Below are 18,750 nucleotides of genomic sequence, written 5' to 3'. Positions count from 1 at the left end.
ATAGATCTAGGCCTTAATCACAGGCACCAACAAAGGTGTTGGCCCTGGTCCCAGGGTTAAATAGAGCAGGATGTCAAGGTGCGGCAGAGGAACAAAAGTGATGTGAAGGTCGTAGAATGTTGCCCCAGACACAGCATAATATTCTGTGCCTCCTGGAAAGATCCTTCAAGTTCTGTGGTGCCTATTAAACATTTTTCCAGCTCTATGCAGGCAGCTCATCCATGTGCAGCTCCTGCACAGCTAAGAGAGTGTTTAAATGACCCAATAATATGGCCATAGGTCTTTGTCACTTAATAAGCACTCCTCCCCCTCCTGCAGAACAGTACTTGTGGGGAAGACCCGTGCGATTTATCCCTATTGTTGGGTCATGTGAACCACTTAGCAGATGCACAGGAACTTGCTGACAGATCAGTAATTCCTATGTGACTAGAAAAACATCTCAGGAGCAGAGCAACCAATAGACAATGCAGAATACAGTGGTCTTCAAAATTCTGTGTTATTGTTATTCACACTTGTGCCCAGCCTGAGTACCACAGCCTCCCCAGCAGGAATCATGTTTCAAGAAGCCTGTGATGTTTACATGGACCATCAGCTCAATCCTAACAATGTCTACTGAGACATTGCACTCAACATGACTTGCTCCAAAATAAGTAGGGTTAGGATTGCAGCCTATCAGTTCCTAAGATCTTCCTTTCTATTTCTAGGTATTTGTGGTTCACCTTCAGTTTTAAAAGTTCCAGAGGCTGATCAATCAAATCACTCCAGCTCTGTTTTGAGGTTTGGTATGTTGTTGTTGTTGTTGTTTTAAAAAGCGATGCTTCCTTATTTGACTAACCTTGAAAAAACTTAAGGGTGGTGTAGTTGTTGTTTTGCCACTGACAATGGTTATTGTTACACATTGTTTTAGTTTATAGATATTAGAGGAATGCACTCTATAGTCTTGGGTCTGATGAAACAGTCAACTTGGAATCATAGAATTGTAGAGCTGGATGAGACCACGAGAGTCATCTTGTCCAACCCCTGCAATGCAGGAATCTTTCACCCAATGTAGGACTTGAATCTACAACCCTGAGATGATGAGTCTCATGCTCTACCAACTGAGCTAAACCAGCACCATGCTTGATGGCAACATATTATGAAACTACAGTATTACAGTAGTTTTCAAAATACTTGCTTCTGGGGTTGTTGCACTCTCTTCCCCAAGCCCACTCCCAGAGTAAATAATTTAAGCAATGTGGTATACAGTATGAATGCCAATATATCAGACTCACTTGTCATTAGCTGAATCAGACAGCTGGCCTCTTTTATTATTCTTGTGTGAGAATCACATGCTAATCTCTTAGAACCATAGAACTGAAGAGTTGAACGGGACCGCAAGGGTCCTCTAGCCAAGGGGTCAGCAAACTTTTTCAGCAGGGGGCCGGTCCACTGTCCCTCAGAGCTTGTGGGGGGCCGAACTATATTTTTTTGGGGGGGGAATGAACGAATTCCTATGCCCCACAAATAACCCAGAGATGTGTTTTAAATAAAAGGACACCTTCTACTCATGTAAAAACACTCTGATTCCTGGATTGTCTGCGGGCCGGATTTAGAAGGCAATTGGGCCAGATCCAGCCCCTGGGCCTTAGGTTGCCTACCCATGCTCTACCATATGTAACATTTTCTTGGTTTTGTTTTTCTAGGCTTTGCAAACCGGTTTTCAAAACCCAAGGGACCAAGAGATCCACCACCAAGTTGGAACATTTAGTAGAACTTTGCTGATGCCCTTTGTCTCTGCAGGAGCCTTGCCTTCTTCTGTCATCAGTTCAGCAATTGGAGTCTGTGGCAAGACCATCATTTGGAACAAAATGGCTTTTGTTGTCGTGCTACTAGAAAGATAGTATGTGTGACCACTATAGACGAAATATAATACTGAACTGTGAAAGTCCCTGGTTTCTGTTCACGTTTCCAATGAAGTACTATTTGTCAAAACAACACACTGCCGAACAAAGAGAAGTGCTGGGGCTCACACCTTTCCTGAAGCCACAGCATCTTTCCTGGGGGGGGGGGGGGTCCTGCATTCCAGGAGGCATTAGCGAAGAAGTGGCTCAGCAGGGGGAAATGCTGAAGATGAGAGGCACTGTTATTTATTAGTAATTATTGTGTTCCAAGAATTGAGTGATATTCAGTTGTGGCTTTTTCAAGCTCAGACCTTTCTTTTGAAATATATCAGAAATTGGTAGGGAATTTCTCTGTTGTATTCTCACGCAGAGGACATTTATTTGCATGAATGTAATGGACGCCAGGTAATCGTTGGTGGACACAGAAGCAATAGTTGTATCCTGTGATTTCCGGTATGTAACTGAAGTAGGAGGTCAGCCATCCATAGGTGCCCTGTCTCTAAAAAATCAACAAGTAAGCAAGCAGTTTTGGCTGCCTACATTTAAAATAAAACCAATCATCCTTCAAGCAGCCATTGGGGTGTCTCCAGACCAACTGCTTGCTTTTGATCCTGAGTCTTGCTGAAATTTTAAGAAATAATTCCTGACCATTTTAATACTTTGGCATGTGGCGCCTCAACACCTGTGACAAGATTTTCTCCAGCTGGGATCTGTTTCTCCAAACGTTCAAAATCAGGAGTTTTTTATTTGCCCTTTCACTCCTATCTTTTGCAATCAGAACTTGAAATTCTCTCTCACAAGTTTGTGGGCTAGAATTCTGGGATTGCAAAGGTTTTATACTTTGCACTGAAGCAGCATTCTCCATGCTCAAATGTTCAAAATACTGGTGTATAAACACATAAGGTGCATCATGCAAGGGGCACCTACAGGATAAGGTATTTGCATTGTGGAAACACTCCCAGATGGCTGGAGCAAGTGAGATGTGGTACACTCTAGAGAAGAGAGCAAAGATGGGGGGTGGGGGATCAGGCACAACTGACAGACTTTATTTCTGTAAAAAAAAAAAAAATGACTTGAAAAACCAAACTTAAAAAAACCCTAAAGCATTTAATGGAATGTTTATATGGGAGTTGCAATATAATAAAATAAAATGTTTTATTTATTTAGTATGCTGGTTACTGCTTCTGCAGATTGCATTTCTACAAAATTCAATAGTGGTGCATATTTCAGATTTATCTCAAAAGTGTAGAGCACTACCATTGGCACTGTCAAAGAAGTTACTTAACTTTTAATGACATACTTATTGAGTTGCCAACAGCTACATTCCGAGTACTAATATTCAGAACTCTGATAGATAAGGGACTGGCTTCCACTTAAAAGCAAAAATTTAAGTCAGCCATGTAGGTCAAGGACTCATTTGAATTACAAACACAAATGAGTCAGAGAATGCAAATTGGGTTGCGTGTATGAAAATCTTAAGGCAGGTTATTCAATTTTTGATATATTTGCATGGCTCTTTTACCGTGGGATTCATTGTGTTTCTAATACAAAGAGTGCTCCTCTCACTGTCAGGTTAGCATCTGTTCTAGTTGCATCTAGTTGCTGCCTTGGAGATGAGGAAAGGGACATATTCAACCTCCCTGGATCTCCCTGACAAATGCATGGATGGACTCCAACTGCGTACTGTACAATAATGTCTATATCTTATTTGTGCTAGTGGAATCTATTTTGCTGCAGGGGTGTGAATTATTTCATTTTCTATTTAAAAGCATTTATAGAGTGCTTAATATTTTAAAAAATATCTAAGAGGTGTACAACATAAAAACAATAAACAATAATGCTATGACGGCTTTTGGGGGGGGTAGGCTGAATGTCTGCCCCCCCCACTTCTAATTCTTGGAATACCCAGGCTAGCACCCTGGTGAGGTGATAGCCTGGGTGATGGGTCATTAAAGGGAACAGCAATAATGGGGGGCCCTCCTCAGGGTGGGGGAGCATCCCCCAATTCACAGATAGTTAGAAAGACAAAACCAGAGTTCAGAGCAGAGAGTTGGAGGGATGCAAGCAAAGCAGCAAGCTGGGAAGTGAGAGAGACAGAACAGTGCTTGATTTCTGTTTGAATCTAAGGCTGCGGCTATGGGGGAAGCAATTCCCCCTTGGGGTGTTAATGCTGTGAACCCCACCATCAGAGACTCAGGTTGTATATATATATGTAAATAATCCATATATCCGAAAGACAGCAGAGTCTCCGCTGTGCCTCATTCCAAGGAAAAACAAACCTTGGGTAAGCACCTGGAACCTCTGGAATTTCGCACTGCTCAGACATTAGGGTGGCATGTGACAAGATGATTAAAACAAAATCAATTAAAAAAAATAAATAGAAACAGTCGAATGAATACACTGAGGGCTTTGAACTTGCTTTTTCACTCCTGTTGTAAATATCTTAGAACTAGAACTTGAAATGCTGCCTTGTTCACATATAATACAGAGGTTTTTTTCATAAAGAAGAAGAAGAGGAGTTTGGATTTGATATCCCGCTTTATCACTACCCGAAGGGGTATCAAAGCGGCTAACATTCTCCTTTCCCTTCCTCCCCCACAACAAACACTCTGTGAGGTGAGTGGGGCTGAGAGACTTCAGAGAAGTGTGACTAGCCCAAGGTCACCCAGCAGCTGCATGTGGAGGAGCGGAGACGCGAACCCGGTTCCCCAGATTACGAGTCTTCCGCTCTTAACCACTACACCACACTGGCTCTCATAATGAGGCTGCTTGGGAGAGGGGCACTGAACATCCCCTGCTTCTATGCCAGGGGCCGGCAACCTGCGGCCCATGGGCCACAAGCAGCCCCCAGGGTCGTTTAAACGGCCCCCGAGCTGCCCCCGAACCAAGCCGCCTACTCAGCGAGTCCCTGCATGCTGCACTAAACTGGCACAGCACGGAGCGGGGACTCACTTCCGCAGCATCGGAAATGGCACCTGGACAGACAGAGACACTGGAAATCGCATCTGCACATGCGCAGATGCGATCCAGCCCACAGAGTGATCTCAGTGGGAGTGAACTGGCTCAGGCGAGGTAAACCTTGCTGACCCCTGTTCTATGCCTTACTTCCTCATAGTCAGTTGTTCCAGCCACTTTTCTTTGTTCATGGCTCACTCCTGGTAATACAAGAAGAAAAGTAACTATGGGGAGGGAAGGTGAAGAGAGGAGAGGATCAGCACCTCTCTCCTGTGTGCTATTTCTCTTGTAAAAGTAAGACATACCATTGGCTTTGTATGTAATTGGGGTGGACATGTGAATAATGGCCTGGGCACATATCCACACTATGCATTCAAAACACACTTACCACTTTTGCAGTCATGGAGAATCTTGGGAACTGTGGTTTGTTAGGGGTGCTGGAAATTGTAGGTCTGTGGGAATCAGTACCCTTCTCAGGATGTTGATGTGGTCGTGACCTGTTGGTTTTAAGAGATGTAAGAAAGGATGTATACAATTTCTATATAGGACAACAAATTTTATGGGAGCTGCTGCATTTAAAGAGGGAGAAAAATGGAATTACACATGGGTCTTCCTAAGGCTAAAAAAATTGAATCTACAAATGGAGTGAGGCAAAATATTCCTGCCTGCCATATCTGCACATCCATGCAACAATAGAACTTCATTAATTCTCAGATCTACAAGGACGTTCTTGTGTCGTGTCTCCTCTGCCAGTGTAGAATGAGTGAAAAGAAGAACTGGCCTTACACTGGATAAGCCAGCTGTGTTTCCTCTTCTTCAGACAGCAACTAGAGTGCAGCACACAGCAAGACTGTTGCTGGGCAATCTGTTTCTAGATGGACTGGGCTGCTTACTTCCTCTCTTTCAGTCAGCCTCTTCCTGATTTTGGAAAAGCAATAGAAAATCCTGTGGCAATCAAGGCGTAATTTATGCTTCGTCTATTTCAGAATAATCTTTTAATTAGGCGAATGCTAATAGGAACCATTGTAGCCAAACATTCGAACAACAGAGCACTTGCCAACTGTTTTAGTACTCTGTGTGCAAATCTCGATTTTCCTAATTACTCAGTTCACAGATGTGTTGAATTTCTAATTTTGCCATGAAGGATTTAATTAAAAATAAACATGCTTAGCTCAGATCTTTTTTTAAAAGAAAGAAACCTGGAGTTAAATGCAGATTTGGGAGTAATCAAACCTATTTTCTTTCCTTCTTTTTGTGGCTGTGTGAGATTGCACCAGTTTGTATTCTTTTAAGTATGTTTTCAGCTAAACAGATTAAGAAGAAAAGGTGCTGTTTCCTATGGGTGTCCAGTACGTTCTATCGGTTCAATATATTCCTCATTGACTAGAGGCATAAAAAGGTCTGCTGGATCAGGCCAGGGGCTCAACAGGTCCAGCACTCAGACATAGGGATGGAAGGATCTGTCAGTTTTGGTTCCCTCAGTTTCTCTCCAGTCTTAAATTCAGTTCTCCACATTTTGCATCATTTTGAGGTTTTAAGAAACCCTCATGAAAATTCACCAGCATTTTAGTGCAAATTTCTCTGAGTAATTCCAATGCTGTAAGGAGAAAAATGTTTCTCCACCTCCTTTCTCCATGCATAATTTTAAACATTTCTATCATTTCTATTTGCTCTTTCCTCTAAACTAAAAAGGCCCAAGCACCATAAGCTTTCTTCAGAGGAGAGTTGCTTCATCACATCATTTGGATTGCCTTTGTCTGAACTTTTCCCAATCCTACAATATCTTTTTTTGAGGTGAGGCAACCAGAACTGCACATAATATATCAAGACTTGTCGCACCATTGATTTGTATAACAGTATTATGACACCAGCAATTTTATTTTCAGTACCTTTGTTAATGATGCCTAGCATGGAATTTGCTTTTTTAACAGCTGCAACACACTGGGTCAATGGGTTATCATCTTAATTGAGCTGTCCACTATGACCTCAAGGTATTGTTCCTAGTCAGTCACTACCAGTTCAGACTCCATAAATGTATATATTTGACACTAAGGTTGGTTTTTCCCAATGTGCACTGAAAGGTTTTTTTTTAAGTTGTGGTACACTATGTAAACTGGATTACCTATATATGTTTGTTGACCCTCTCAGAGGACTCTAATAGATTAGTGAAATAGGTCTAATTGTCATGGAAGCCATGCTGGTTCTGGTGCAAGACTTGTTCTTCTGTATCAGGTGTGGGGATCCTTTGGCCCTCCAGATGTTGCTGAACTACATCTCCCATCAGCCCCAGCAAGCATGGCCAATGGCAAGGGATTATGAGAGTTACAGTTCAGCAACATCTGGCAGGCCAAAATTTCCCCACACCTCTTCTATCTGCTTGGTTATTTTATCTTTAACAATACTTTCCACCAGTTTTCTCAGAACAGACATATAACTAACAAGATTCTTTTTTAAGCATTAGTGTTACATTGGCCACTTTCCAGTGAGGTATGGAGACTGATCTTAGACACAAGTTACATAGTTTGGTTACACTATTGCAATTTCGCATTTGAATTCTTTAAAAACTCTTGGGTGGATGCCAACTGGACTGTGTGATTTGCTAAGTTTTCATTTTATCCATAAGGACTAGAACATCATCTCTCACTGCAAACACTGAAGCACTATGCTTCAGGCGAGCAGGGAGGTGGCAGTTTGCACACCTATTTTAAATGATGCAAATCTAAACTTGAAAGGGAGAGAGAGAATGCCAGAGCCAAGTAGCAACTTTATATCAGTTCCTTGTCTTTCAATGTGCATTTCCAGTTCAGACTACTTTTGTATTTCGTTTGGAAGGTGGGGAAGATTTTAGAAGTGGCTGCTTGTCAGCCTGGGGCTGCTACAGTTTGCATATGTACATCAAATAGCAATTAGTGGGCTTGTTTGCTTTGAAGAATTATCTCCTCTTAACACAAAAGTATTTGGGTTCATATTTGCAATATATGGAACACCTCAAACTAAATGCCTCTAAAAACCAATCCTTATGTAAAATGCAGTATGCCTAGCAACTGTATTCCATGAATAGTGCAGTCCTAAAGATGTTTATTGAGAGGCAAGTCCCACTTTGTTGAAAGATGCTTAATCCCAGTTAAGCATGCACCACAGCACACCCTAACCAACTGAGCATAGGGTTGTCTCAAATTTGTCATTTGGAAAGTTTGTCTATTTGTCAGCTACTCAAGTATTTTATACGTTTGACATTCAAGATGCATGTCTTCAATTTTTGATAGTTGACAGGCTATAGTATTTGTTAAATTGTACTTTAATGTGTTTTGAATTGTTTTAATCCATGGGGTTAACTGCCTTTGATATTTAGGTTGGAAGGCAGGATAGACATATTTAAAACAAACATTATGGCAGTACTGGTAATAGATATATCATTGTGTCTCGCTGTAGTTTCTAAAACTTTCCACCTGCTGGGAACACCTTCTGAATTCTCAACTCAAATAATTTTTGCTTTCTGGAGTTCATTTTTTCTCTCCACAAATTCTTGAAGTATATATTATATTGGGATGGTGAACCTTCAACCTGTGGTCCAAATGCACTTTGTGGAGGGCTCCCACCCAGTTTAAAGTTTTGCTTCTCCTTTCTTTTCCTCCCCCCTCCCCACCCAGCAAGTTCCTGGAGGGGAAGAACAGATAGCTCTATTCCTCCATTGGAGCCTGATGCATTTTTGTGAGAGCTGCTGAAAAAGGAAAGCCAGAGAGAGGAAGAGATTTGCTCTGAGCCGTGGTGAAGTGTGGCTACCAGTCCTGCTGATCAGCAGCACACAGCTCCTTCTTTCCCACTACTCAGCTACTGCCTTCAGATCAGCCCAGAAGGAAGCTTACCCGGGAGAAATGGTTTTAAACCCTTCTAGTTTTGATGTCAAATGTTTTTTGGATATGTGAATGCATACAAATGGGTCATCCTCACCTACTTTTGGCTCTGGTCTACTCACCATCACCATACACAAATGATTCCCCACCTATACTTTAGATCTAGGATTATTTGAGGAACTGTTCAAGTGTTAAGTGCTTTTTCAAGAGATTTTGCTTATGTAGTTTAAGTTATTTATGCAATTTATTTTGTGTATTACTACTACTACTACTACTACTACAACTACTAATACTTTGGGTAAGACATGTTTTAAGTCAGATGTCACAATTCACTTTGTTTTCGATTATTTTGTTTTACAAGAAGAACCATGATATCTCATCAACTGGAGACGGGTGCAAGGTACATACTAAGAGGACAAAGGTTTTGCATTCTAGAATGGATCTAAGCTCACAGTCTGTTCCTAGTTACCCTAGACTTCCCTCATTTTGGCTGTCCAATTTAATGTGTGTGTCATTTTGTTGTTGATATTATTAGAACAACAGTGAGTCTGAAATGCTGAGGCACTGAAAAACACTTGAAGATATACTAGTAGAATGGGCTCAGTCTTCTGCTCACCCTTGCCTAGGATGCATATCCAGTTCATCCGGGGCACCATTGGCCCTCACTACCACTCACTGTGATCTGAAAGTATGTCTCAGAACATACACAGCACCTTGGATGTGCCACAGCTCAGTACTTTGCATGAAGGAAGTCTCAGTTGAATCCCTGGCATCTCTAGGTAGGGATAGTAATATCCCTTGTCTGAAACCATGGAGAGCTACTGCCAGTCAGAACAGACAATACTGTGGTAGATGGACCAGTGGTCTGGCTGTGTATAAGGCAGCTTCCTATACTGTATTCTACTTTGTTTGGCTTAAGTAATGCAAATTTCTTATCCTGTATGATACTGAGAGAGTAATGTGTCTAAAGAAGCATATATCCTATAAGCAGATGTACAGTTGAGTTGAATTCTATCTGCCAGACTCTCATCCTTGTACATACTGTACTGTACTCAAGTTAACAACTTTGATCTTCTATAAAATACAAAACAACAGAGCTCCCTCTAGCAGTGATTAACTGAAATATTTGAGTGACCTAGTTTATCAGTCTGAATGCTGCTGCTGCTTCTTCATTAAGTAAGTATGAGCTGTCCAAGTTCAAATGCTTTTTGGAGTTCTCTGAAAAAGAGCTGAACTTTTTATGCTTTAAGCTGGCAGAACAAATATCTGCCATGAGGGGATTGCTAGTTAGGCAAAATAATACACCTGAGCAGAGTATTGACAGCTTCAGGATGAAGGACCTAGATTGTAGCACTTGCAGAGATAACTAGGCCAGAACTTAAAATGTGCACCAAATGCACTATTTGTTGAAACACAGCTTCCTAAACATCTGTTAGCAGACACCTATACGCAGTACTAATTGAGGAGGGAAAACATTTATCTTTGCATCAAAGAGCACTTTCAAAACTCACTGGACCAATTTATATTCTACAGGATCAGGAAGAAAAGGAAGTCTGTTGGTAATTACAGACAACACAAATCCTGGTTCTTTGCAAGTGCAGCTAACAGCTTAACCTTTGTGTTTTACATGGCTCTTCCAAAGTTATACCTCTTGTCTATGAAGATGAGATTGTGAAGTTGGTTTTCTTTTCAAACTTTTTAAGATTATTTTTTCAGTTTTAACAGCAGGCCCATGAGCTTCTCTACACTGCTGCTACTAGGACAAAGACATACCTCTTTTCCTGAGCAATTAATATGTGCAGGATTGGGGGGAGGTGTGTTTGTGTGTGGCCGCTGACTTATTGGACAAATCAGTTTTCTTTTACTGACACAAAGATCCATTTGTCCCTATCAACACTATCACCATAAAGTATCATGACTAAACCTAAAATAAACAGTATGTAGTCTGTTTACTCCAAGGTAAATTCCAACGAATTCAGTAGGATTTACTCCTTTCTAAATTTTATGCACGCCGCTTAAGTTCAGATAATTAAAATAGTCTAATGTACCTTTTATTTCCTCTAGAAATTTCACAAGCTACACTTTCAAGGGCAACTTTGCCATTGTGAACACGGTAAAAATTAGTAATTAGATCTAGAATTCCGTGCTCCCGAAGCTGGCTTAAAAAACCGGTAACATAAACGTACAGAAAATAATCATGACCGCTAAAATGGACCCTGCTGAAATAGAAGTCCTCTCTCTTCTTACTAAAGTGCGGGTTAGCTGTTTACTTAACAATGATGAAATGCACTCTGTATGTGCTCAGAGACTTTGTCGCCAAATGCTGTTTTTTTATTTTCCGGGATTCAAACTTGCAACTAAAAATAGGTTCCAAAATAACCCCTAAACCACAGCAAAAAGCTGAACGACGACTGTCTCCCGTCCCTGGCGGCAGCTACCCCACCGCCACCGCCTCCTCTCAGAAGTACGTAAACGGACAGTCCACGTGATTAGGCCGCACTGCGTGACTCTTCGCACGCTCCTCTCCTTCAAGAACTACCCGGAGCCAAAACGAAAACTTGCTTTCCCAGCAAGCTGTGCGCAGCCGAGCATGCGCTTAGTCCCCGAAAACTACAGCTCCCGGCGTGCCCGCCCGGACCACAATTCCCAGGGGGTACCAGGCGGCGCCTGCGCGGTGGCAGCTGGCGCTCGGGCCATTTAAATGTGTGTGAGGGAGACGGTGAAATGGCTGCGCAGGTCGCTGCAGTGCGCGCCGTGTCCCGGGGCGCGGAAGAGACGCCTTCGCTCCCACTTGGCGACCGGCCGGGCAGACCCAGGGGAGGGGGGAGGAAGCGGAAAGGCCCGCCGGGGGAGCTCGGAGGGTGCAAGAGGGCCAAGCTGAGCCAGCAGCCGCTCGTGGTGGGGCCCGCTCAGGCGGAGCCGCCGCCGCCGCTGCCGCCGGCCGCCGTCCCCGGCCTGTCGGCGGCGCCCTCCGTAGCGTCCACCGCAGCGGGGCTCTTCACTTTCTCCCCCCTCAGCCTCCCCGCGCAGGCCCCGCGCTGCGAGCGGCGGCATCACCACCGGCACCGGCACCGCCCGGACAGCGCCGACTGCGAGCCCGGCCGCTCCTCCGGGGGGAAGCTGCACAAGGGGAGGCGGGGAAGCTCCGGCGACGGCGCCGTCGGGCGGCCCAGCAAGCGAGGTGAGCGGCGGTGGGGGGCGGGCGCCCGTCAGTCCCCCTGGGTCGAGTCTCCCTTCTGGGTCGAGGTCCTTGCCCGGCAGGTAGTCGCGCGCCCCACGCCCCTCGGTCTGTGGCGCCCCACGCCGGAGGTTAGCGACACCCCCCTGCTGCCTTTCAGCGCATCTGCCAGGTCCGGTTCCTGGAGGCCAGAGCGGGGGAAATGCATCTCTGTGCGTCGCTTGGCTATTAGATTCTGCATGCTGAAATTCGCGGCGGGATAGTGGGCCCAGTCAAAGGCAGAGGTCGCTGCATTTGGTTCTGGCGGCGGAGGGTGCCCCTTCGAGCTGCCAGGTGGGGTGGCGGAGTTTGCTTCTTATATACCTGTTGGAGGACTTCACCTTCGTTTGTCAGTTGGCTAGCGACAGGCTGGCTTGCTAAGGCGTGCCTGACCCTGTCAGAGTTCCTTCTTGCCTTTTAAATGCTTGTGCTTGTCATTCCTCAGCTGCATTTCTTCACTACGTATTTAAGTTAATCTCTTGCTTTCCTCCAGATGTTGCATAGTGATATGTTTAGTTAGTTGCCCGTTTTGTTAAGGGTTAAAGGGTGAGCTAAAGTTCATTCTCTCTTGACAGTGTCTTATCTGTCTATCTTTATGCTTGCTCCTGATTTCAATTATGCAGTAGGATAGTAGTAGTGGGATTGCTCTATGCAGTGTGTTTCTTGAAACCTCACTCTTGTGGCAATAGAACTTAAACAAAGATAAAAGTGAACTTTTTAAAAAGAGCTGGTGTGGTGTAGTGGTTAGAGTGTTGGACTATGATCTGGGAAACCAGGGTTTGAATCCCACTCAGCCATGAAGCTCACTGGGTGACCTTGGGCCGATCATCATCTCTTAGCCTAAGCTACCTCACAGGGTAAGGAGGATGAAATGGGGAGGATGAAAACCATGTACACCACATTGAGCTCTTTGGAAGAAAAGCTGGTATGTAAACACACACACACACACACACACACACTTAAGAAACATGGTTCTTAAGAGGACTGAACACTCCTTAACCCAAGAAGTCCAACAAGTATATATATTGGTACAAAATGGCTGTTTTTGGACTAGTGTTAGTGGGGTAGGTGTCCAGAATATTGCAATATTATTTTTACACTTACAAAAAGTCTTGATCTGAACATTTTGTTTTTGATTCATTGAACAGTTTTTCTAGTTTTGCAACTTTTTAAAAAGTCAGTAGCTAAATTGTTTAGTTAGGGGTGCTGCATATTAAAGTCTTACACGCTTATTGGGAGCATAAACATGTTATTGTGCAGACATCTGAAACTTTCATGTGAGCATACCTGAGTCTTTTGGAATGCTTAAAGTGTATATATTTAATGTCTCTAATTCTTACAATATTTTTCCTTTTAAAAAAGAGATGAGTGGGTTTTTAAACTGCCCTGCTTCTAGATAGCTTGCCCTCTTTTAGACAGTTGGCTATTCTTCAGAAGTTTGTGGTACTAACAGTTGCATATCTAGTTTTGAAATTGCTTTAGTAGAAACTTTTGATCTCTTCAGTACATGTGATCTGCTTGTGACATGTTTGTGAGTATCTCTGTAAAATCCCTGCGTATCTAATAGAATAGTGGGGCCTAATGCTAGTCGTACAATTCTAGCGACTGAAGGTCGCTATGGTGCTGTATCACTTTAGGCAGAATTTGTTTTAACACTCCTATACATGTTTACTCAGATGTATGATCCAGTTGTTCAGTAGGATTTACTTTTGTGCTTAGTATTGCAATCTAAGGATAGCTACCAAATTTCAAACAGAAACTTGAGATTTCTAGTTTGGAATACAGCGTGGTAGTTACTAACCATATTATGACACTAATGACATATTGATAAATGAAACAGTAGCAGACCTATTATTATAGGACACTATAGTACTGAAGTGTAATGATGACTTTTAGCCTAGGCAGTTGTCAGCTATGCTGTGACATTTATTATAGACATGGAGGCAAAAACCTTCTTTGTTCTTTTTCCTTGCTAATGAAGCAACACCATATTTAAGCATATAAGATTTGGATAAATAAACACTTGAACAGTAAGTCTGTTAAATATCACGATGGCAGAAGAACAATTTCACTTGATGCCTATCAGTGCTGGTATCAAGAAAATTTATTGTAGGCCTGTTCTTCAGGAGAATATTTGAGTGACCAAGATTCTTGCTATGTTAAGAACATATTATGAAGAAGATTTTGAAACTTGAAACACTTGTGTACAGTGAACAGTTAAAGAAAGTCAGTACTAGTGTAAGGTAAGGCCCTTTCCATTTATTTTTCCTGTAGTGAACAGGATATAATCCACAAATTTTGCTTGCTGTATACTAGACTGAGAATATTTTAATTATTGCTCTCCTGTGATTTATTTAGTAGGACAAACCAATGTGGAATAACATCAGTAGTGAAATCCCACTTGTGGCTTGCAAGTAGTATTTGGGTAACTGTATAAGTGCATGATTAGACCTCTAAGTTTATGTGTCAAAAGTAGTGGGGTGGGGGGAGAGATGAAATTCATCACATTAGTTCATTAGAACTCTGCTTAATGTGTTTAGAATTACCTTTCAGTGAAAAATTAGAATCCCTCATATTCACTGTGGTTAGAATGCACTTAATATGAAAAAGAAGCATTGTAATGCCTACTGAACTTAGTTGAAACTGTTATTCAGAGGACACTCTTCAGTGAAAAAGAGAGAGAAGAGCCTAATATTTTGCTCTATTGATGTGTGTTACTTAGGCCTTTGGCTGAAGAAAAACACTTCCACTTCCTTGATGACAGAGTTATATAATAAGACCTTTTTATTTTTGTACCATCACTTTGAATGCTACACACAGTCTCGCCTTTGTTTGCTAAAGATTTTTAAAGCACAGGCTCTTTTCATGCAAAGGTAATTGAGCTGTAGTAGGGCTACCTTGTCCTAGTTCTGCATTTACTGATAATTATGGCTCATTCTATAATACATGGCAGCAAGCCCAAGTTGGGTGTCATGTACATTCAACAGTCCTGGCTCTTGTGTGTACCTGCATAACACACTACTTTTTATATAACCACTCAGAAACGCTTGTGGCCAATCGTAAGAATGACAAGAACTGGATTATACCAGAGGTGCAGATAGTTTCTCATCTGAGAAGGCTAAGAAGCAGCTGTTCCTGAGCGAACAGCAGATGAAGTAGCTGGGTGCCAGAAATAATAGTGATTTCATGGCAGTACATAAGCCTTCCAAACCAATAGCTATAGTTAAAGAACATGGAAAAAGTGCTGTCAACTTCACTAGTGCAATCTTCTGTTACCTCAAAGACCAGAATATCCCCTGATGCAGGGTTTTATGAAAGTACTAGTAGTTTAGTCTTCTCTAATTTGGTGGAAATATATAGTTGGAAACCTTTTTGAGAACAGAAAAACCAGGACACTTATGTTAAGAATCAAGATGAAAGATGAGTCTGTATAGAATCCTTTCTCAAAGAGTTTGGGGTGTGGGTGTGTACCATTTATTTGTGGAATTCTAAGGTGGTGGACCTTCTTGAGAGCAGAGGGAAGAAGAGTAGGCATGTATCAAAACTACCTTTGCTTTTACCTGATGCATTACTTGCAGATCACTTTTACACATAGTATGAGTCACCAGATGACCAATGAGCCACCAGATAAGGTTTCTACCATATAGTTGCCTAGTTCTGTATTACTAAAATGACAGTATAATTTTAAATGCAGTACAGTGGTGAACATATTCCTGCCACACATTCTTACATTTAGTAAAAGTTCAGTAATTTACTAAATGGAAAGGTTTTCCTACATGGTTGCTTGGATGCCTATATTCATGCAACTTCATACAGTTTCCTGGAACTGGAAAAGCTTGGGCACTATGGAATTGGTGTCTCCATGGAAGCCTGTACCAAGATTATAGTAGTTTGTAGTCAGTTACAGGCAGTAAAGCAGTAATGTATCAAGCACCCCTACACCTGGCTTTTTGTGATATGGGGAATAAATATATACTTATAAGATACATGCCAAATATGGCAAACTTTGGCTGTGTATGAAATAGCTGCCATGAAGTTTGTAAAGATCAATACACTAGTGGTGCTGTAGCTCAGTGGGTAGAACATATGCTTTGCATGCAAAAGGTTCCAGGTGCAAGCTCTGGCTTCTTCAAGGAGGGAATGTTCCCTGTCTAAAAACTTAAGGATCTGCTACTAGTCAGTGTAGACAATATGGAGAGCTGAATGGACCAATAGTTTGACTTTGTGTGAGGTAGATTCTAATGTCCCATAATCCTGTGACTTCAAATGCAATAGACAATATGTTCTATGGGACTAGTGAAATCCTAGATGTCTGGATTTCCTAAAACAAGTAGTAACTCCTAGTAAGGTTGAAAAACTTTTCCAGTAATGTCAGAACAGTGTGCGAACACTTTTTGAAAATGTCAGTAGTAGAGGTCTAAGTTGAAACTGGTTTACATGTAATGCTAAACCATAATGTAGTGCTACATGAATGAGTGACCCTGAGTGAAGCATCAAGTTTATGCTCACCCTCCCCTCCTGCGAGACTAGGAAGACAATTTATGCTAAGTTTACTTTCAGTTTTAAATATTGGCATAGCATTATCTGCTAACATGGCTTACTACAAACAAATTGTTTGCCAGCTTCAAACCATGGACAGCACAGGAAGGGGTGGAGTGTGGGCTGAAAACTGTTCAGAAACACTTCAGCCTTGTTCACATATTGCTAAACATGGTTTAGTGTTATGGTGAATCAGTCAATTGTTCAATAAAGTTCCATTTAGTTTTCTTTAAAGCAATACTTCATTAATAATACATGACATACGAGCAGCTAGGATGTTTAAAATGGGATTTCAGTTGTGTAAGGCATAAGGCATCCTACTTAGAAGCAAACTCATTTAAATAAATTGGACCAACTTTCAAGCAACCATGGAATTTCAGTTGTGTAAGGCATAAGGCGAGACACAGGTGGCGCTGTGGTCTAAACCACAGAGGCTAGGGCTTGCCGATCAGAAGGTAGGCAGTTTGAATCCCCACGATGGGGTGAGCTCCCATTGTTTGGTCCCAGCTCCTGCTCACCTAGCAGTTTGAAAGCACGTCAAAGTGCAAGTAGATAAATAGGCTTCTGTGGGAAGGTAAATGGCATTTCCATGCACTGCTCTGGTTCGCTAGAAGCAGCTTAGTCATGCTGGCCATATGACCCAGAAGCTGTCTGCGGACAAATGCCGGCTCCCTTGGCCTATAGAGTGAGATGAGCGTGCAACCCTAGAGTCGTCCGCGACTGGACCTAATGGTCAGGGGTACCTTTACCTTTAAGGCATAAGGCATATCAGAGTCCTCCATTCTGTGCTAGCATTGGGAGAGCCCCACCAGTGATATTTAATGTGAAGTTTTCCATTGCTGTACTTTCTATAGAAAGCTTTCAGTTGCTAAAAATTCAGTTTGATAAGATTAGTAATGTAAGATGGATATATTTTGACACTCTAAGAAGACTCAGGCCTTTGAAAACCTTAGTGTAATTTTAATTTGTATCCTGTGTATATCCACTGCCATGCTGTTGTAAATGTTTTGTTAAAACATTTGTATTTTCATTGTATTTTTTTGTGTGAGCTGACCTTAGAGCATTTGAAGAAGGCTGGGGTAGAAAAGTAATAAATATATACAATGTCAGTCTGAGTAGTCTCAAAAGTGTAACTTTTTCAGGTGACTGTTTCTAGGATGCATGTATATAATTATGTCCACATTCAGATAACTCTTCAGATGTCCTATAATTAGCATGTTTTAATTTTTAGAAAAAAAGGAAGGCATTAAAAACAAATTACTATATGTTGTATCTAGTACTAGTGCTAATCCTATTTGGAGCAGACGTATTGAAATTAATCGACATTCCTAACTTAGGCCCATTAATTTCAGTGGGTCTACTATGAGTAGAACTTAGTTGGATATAATAGCTCAGTTGGTAGAGCACAAGATACTTAATTTCAGGGTTGTGGTTTGGGCAAAAAATTCCTGCATTGCAGGGGGGTTGGACTAGATGACTCTCATGGTCTCTTCCAATGCTACAATTCTATGATTTCTATTTCACCATTTTTCCCTCATAGAACTCAAAGTGGTATACATGGGTTTCCCATGTGGTCTTCTATCTAGACACTGATCAGACTCAGACATGTGTTGCTTCAGTATGGTAGTTGCCTCATGTGCAGTGCTAGAAATTCCTCAGGCACCAAGTGAGTTTTGTGACTGGTGTGGTGGTGTGGGTTCAGTTGCGATCATGTGGAGATCTTTGGATGCCAGGTTGGCAACTGACATCTCCATTTGGCTTCACCCTCCAGCTTTCTTAAGCAGGTAAGCAGAAGGGCTTATTTATTGAATTTATATCTCATCTTTTTCTCCAAAGGGTACAAGGTTCACCCCCCTCCTCAGTTAATCCCTACAATGACCCTGTCAGCTAAGTTAAGAGGCTGTGACTGGCCCAAGGTTACTCAGTGATCTTTATGACCAAGTGGAGATTTGAACCCTGATCTCCCAGGTCCAAGTCTCATGCTCTTACCACTACACCACACTGGTTTCCTAGAGTACTTCTGCTATGGAGCAGCTGCATAAATTAGGTAGGTAAATAATATGGAGAAAACAAAATGTAACTTACAGAATGATCTGAAATATTTTCCTTGAAGTTTGAATTTGTTTTATTCTGGATTGTTTTATTTGATTTTTTAATGTGTTGTAAACTGCTTTGAGATTTTTTCTTTAAAATATAAAGCAGAATAGAAATGAAATGAATAAAAATAATAAAAATATTCATTTCTCCCCCCATGGTGCCTAGACATTCCGTTTTGTTGACTTTAACCAAGGTTTAAGGTGCCTTT

General features: G+C 41.9%; 2 protein-coding genes across 5 annotated transcripts in view; both read left to right on the top strand.

The window, feature by feature from the left end:
* The window catches only part of PTPN22 (protein tyrosine phosphatase non-receptor type 22), a 37,335-nt gene extending 34,288 nt beyond the window's left edge, over nucleotides 1-3,047 (top strand). For 3 of the 4 annotated variants that reach the window (XM_083619772.1, XM_083619771.1, XM_083619775.1), the window contains 2 exons: nucleotides 705-782; nucleotides 1,683-3,047. In XM_083619772.1, the coding sequence (XP_083475898.1) occupies nucleotides 705-782; nucleotides 1,683-1,747 (143 nt within the window). In that variant the 3' untranslated portion in view covers nucleotides 1,748-3,047. The remainder of the gene's footprint in view (nucleotides 1-704; nucleotides 783-1,682) is intronic. The other variant, XR_014549461.1, reaches the window with a different exon arrangement.
* An 8,308-nt stretch (nucleotides 3,048-11,355) lies between these two features.
* The window catches only part of RSBN1 (round spermatid basic protein 1), a 31,717-nt gene continuing 24,322 nt past the window's right edge, over nucleotides 11,356-18,750 (top strand). The window contains exon 1 of the mRNA XM_083620162.1: nucleotides 11,356-11,870. Coding sequence (XP_083476288.1) covers nucleotides 11,414-11,870 — 457 coding nt within the window. The 5' untranslated portion in view covers nucleotides 11,356-11,413. The remainder of the gene's footprint in view (nucleotides 11,871-18,750) is intronic.

This window comes from Podarcis filfolensis, assembly GCF_964270895.1.
Source record: "Podarcis filfolensis genome assembly, chromosome: 6".
Classification (NCBI taxonomy): domain Eukaryota; kingdom Metazoa; phylum Chordata; class Lepidosauria; order Squamata; family Lacertidae; genus Podarcis; species Podarcis filfolensis.
This window is presented reverse-complemented; position numbering and strand designations above follow the sequence as displayed.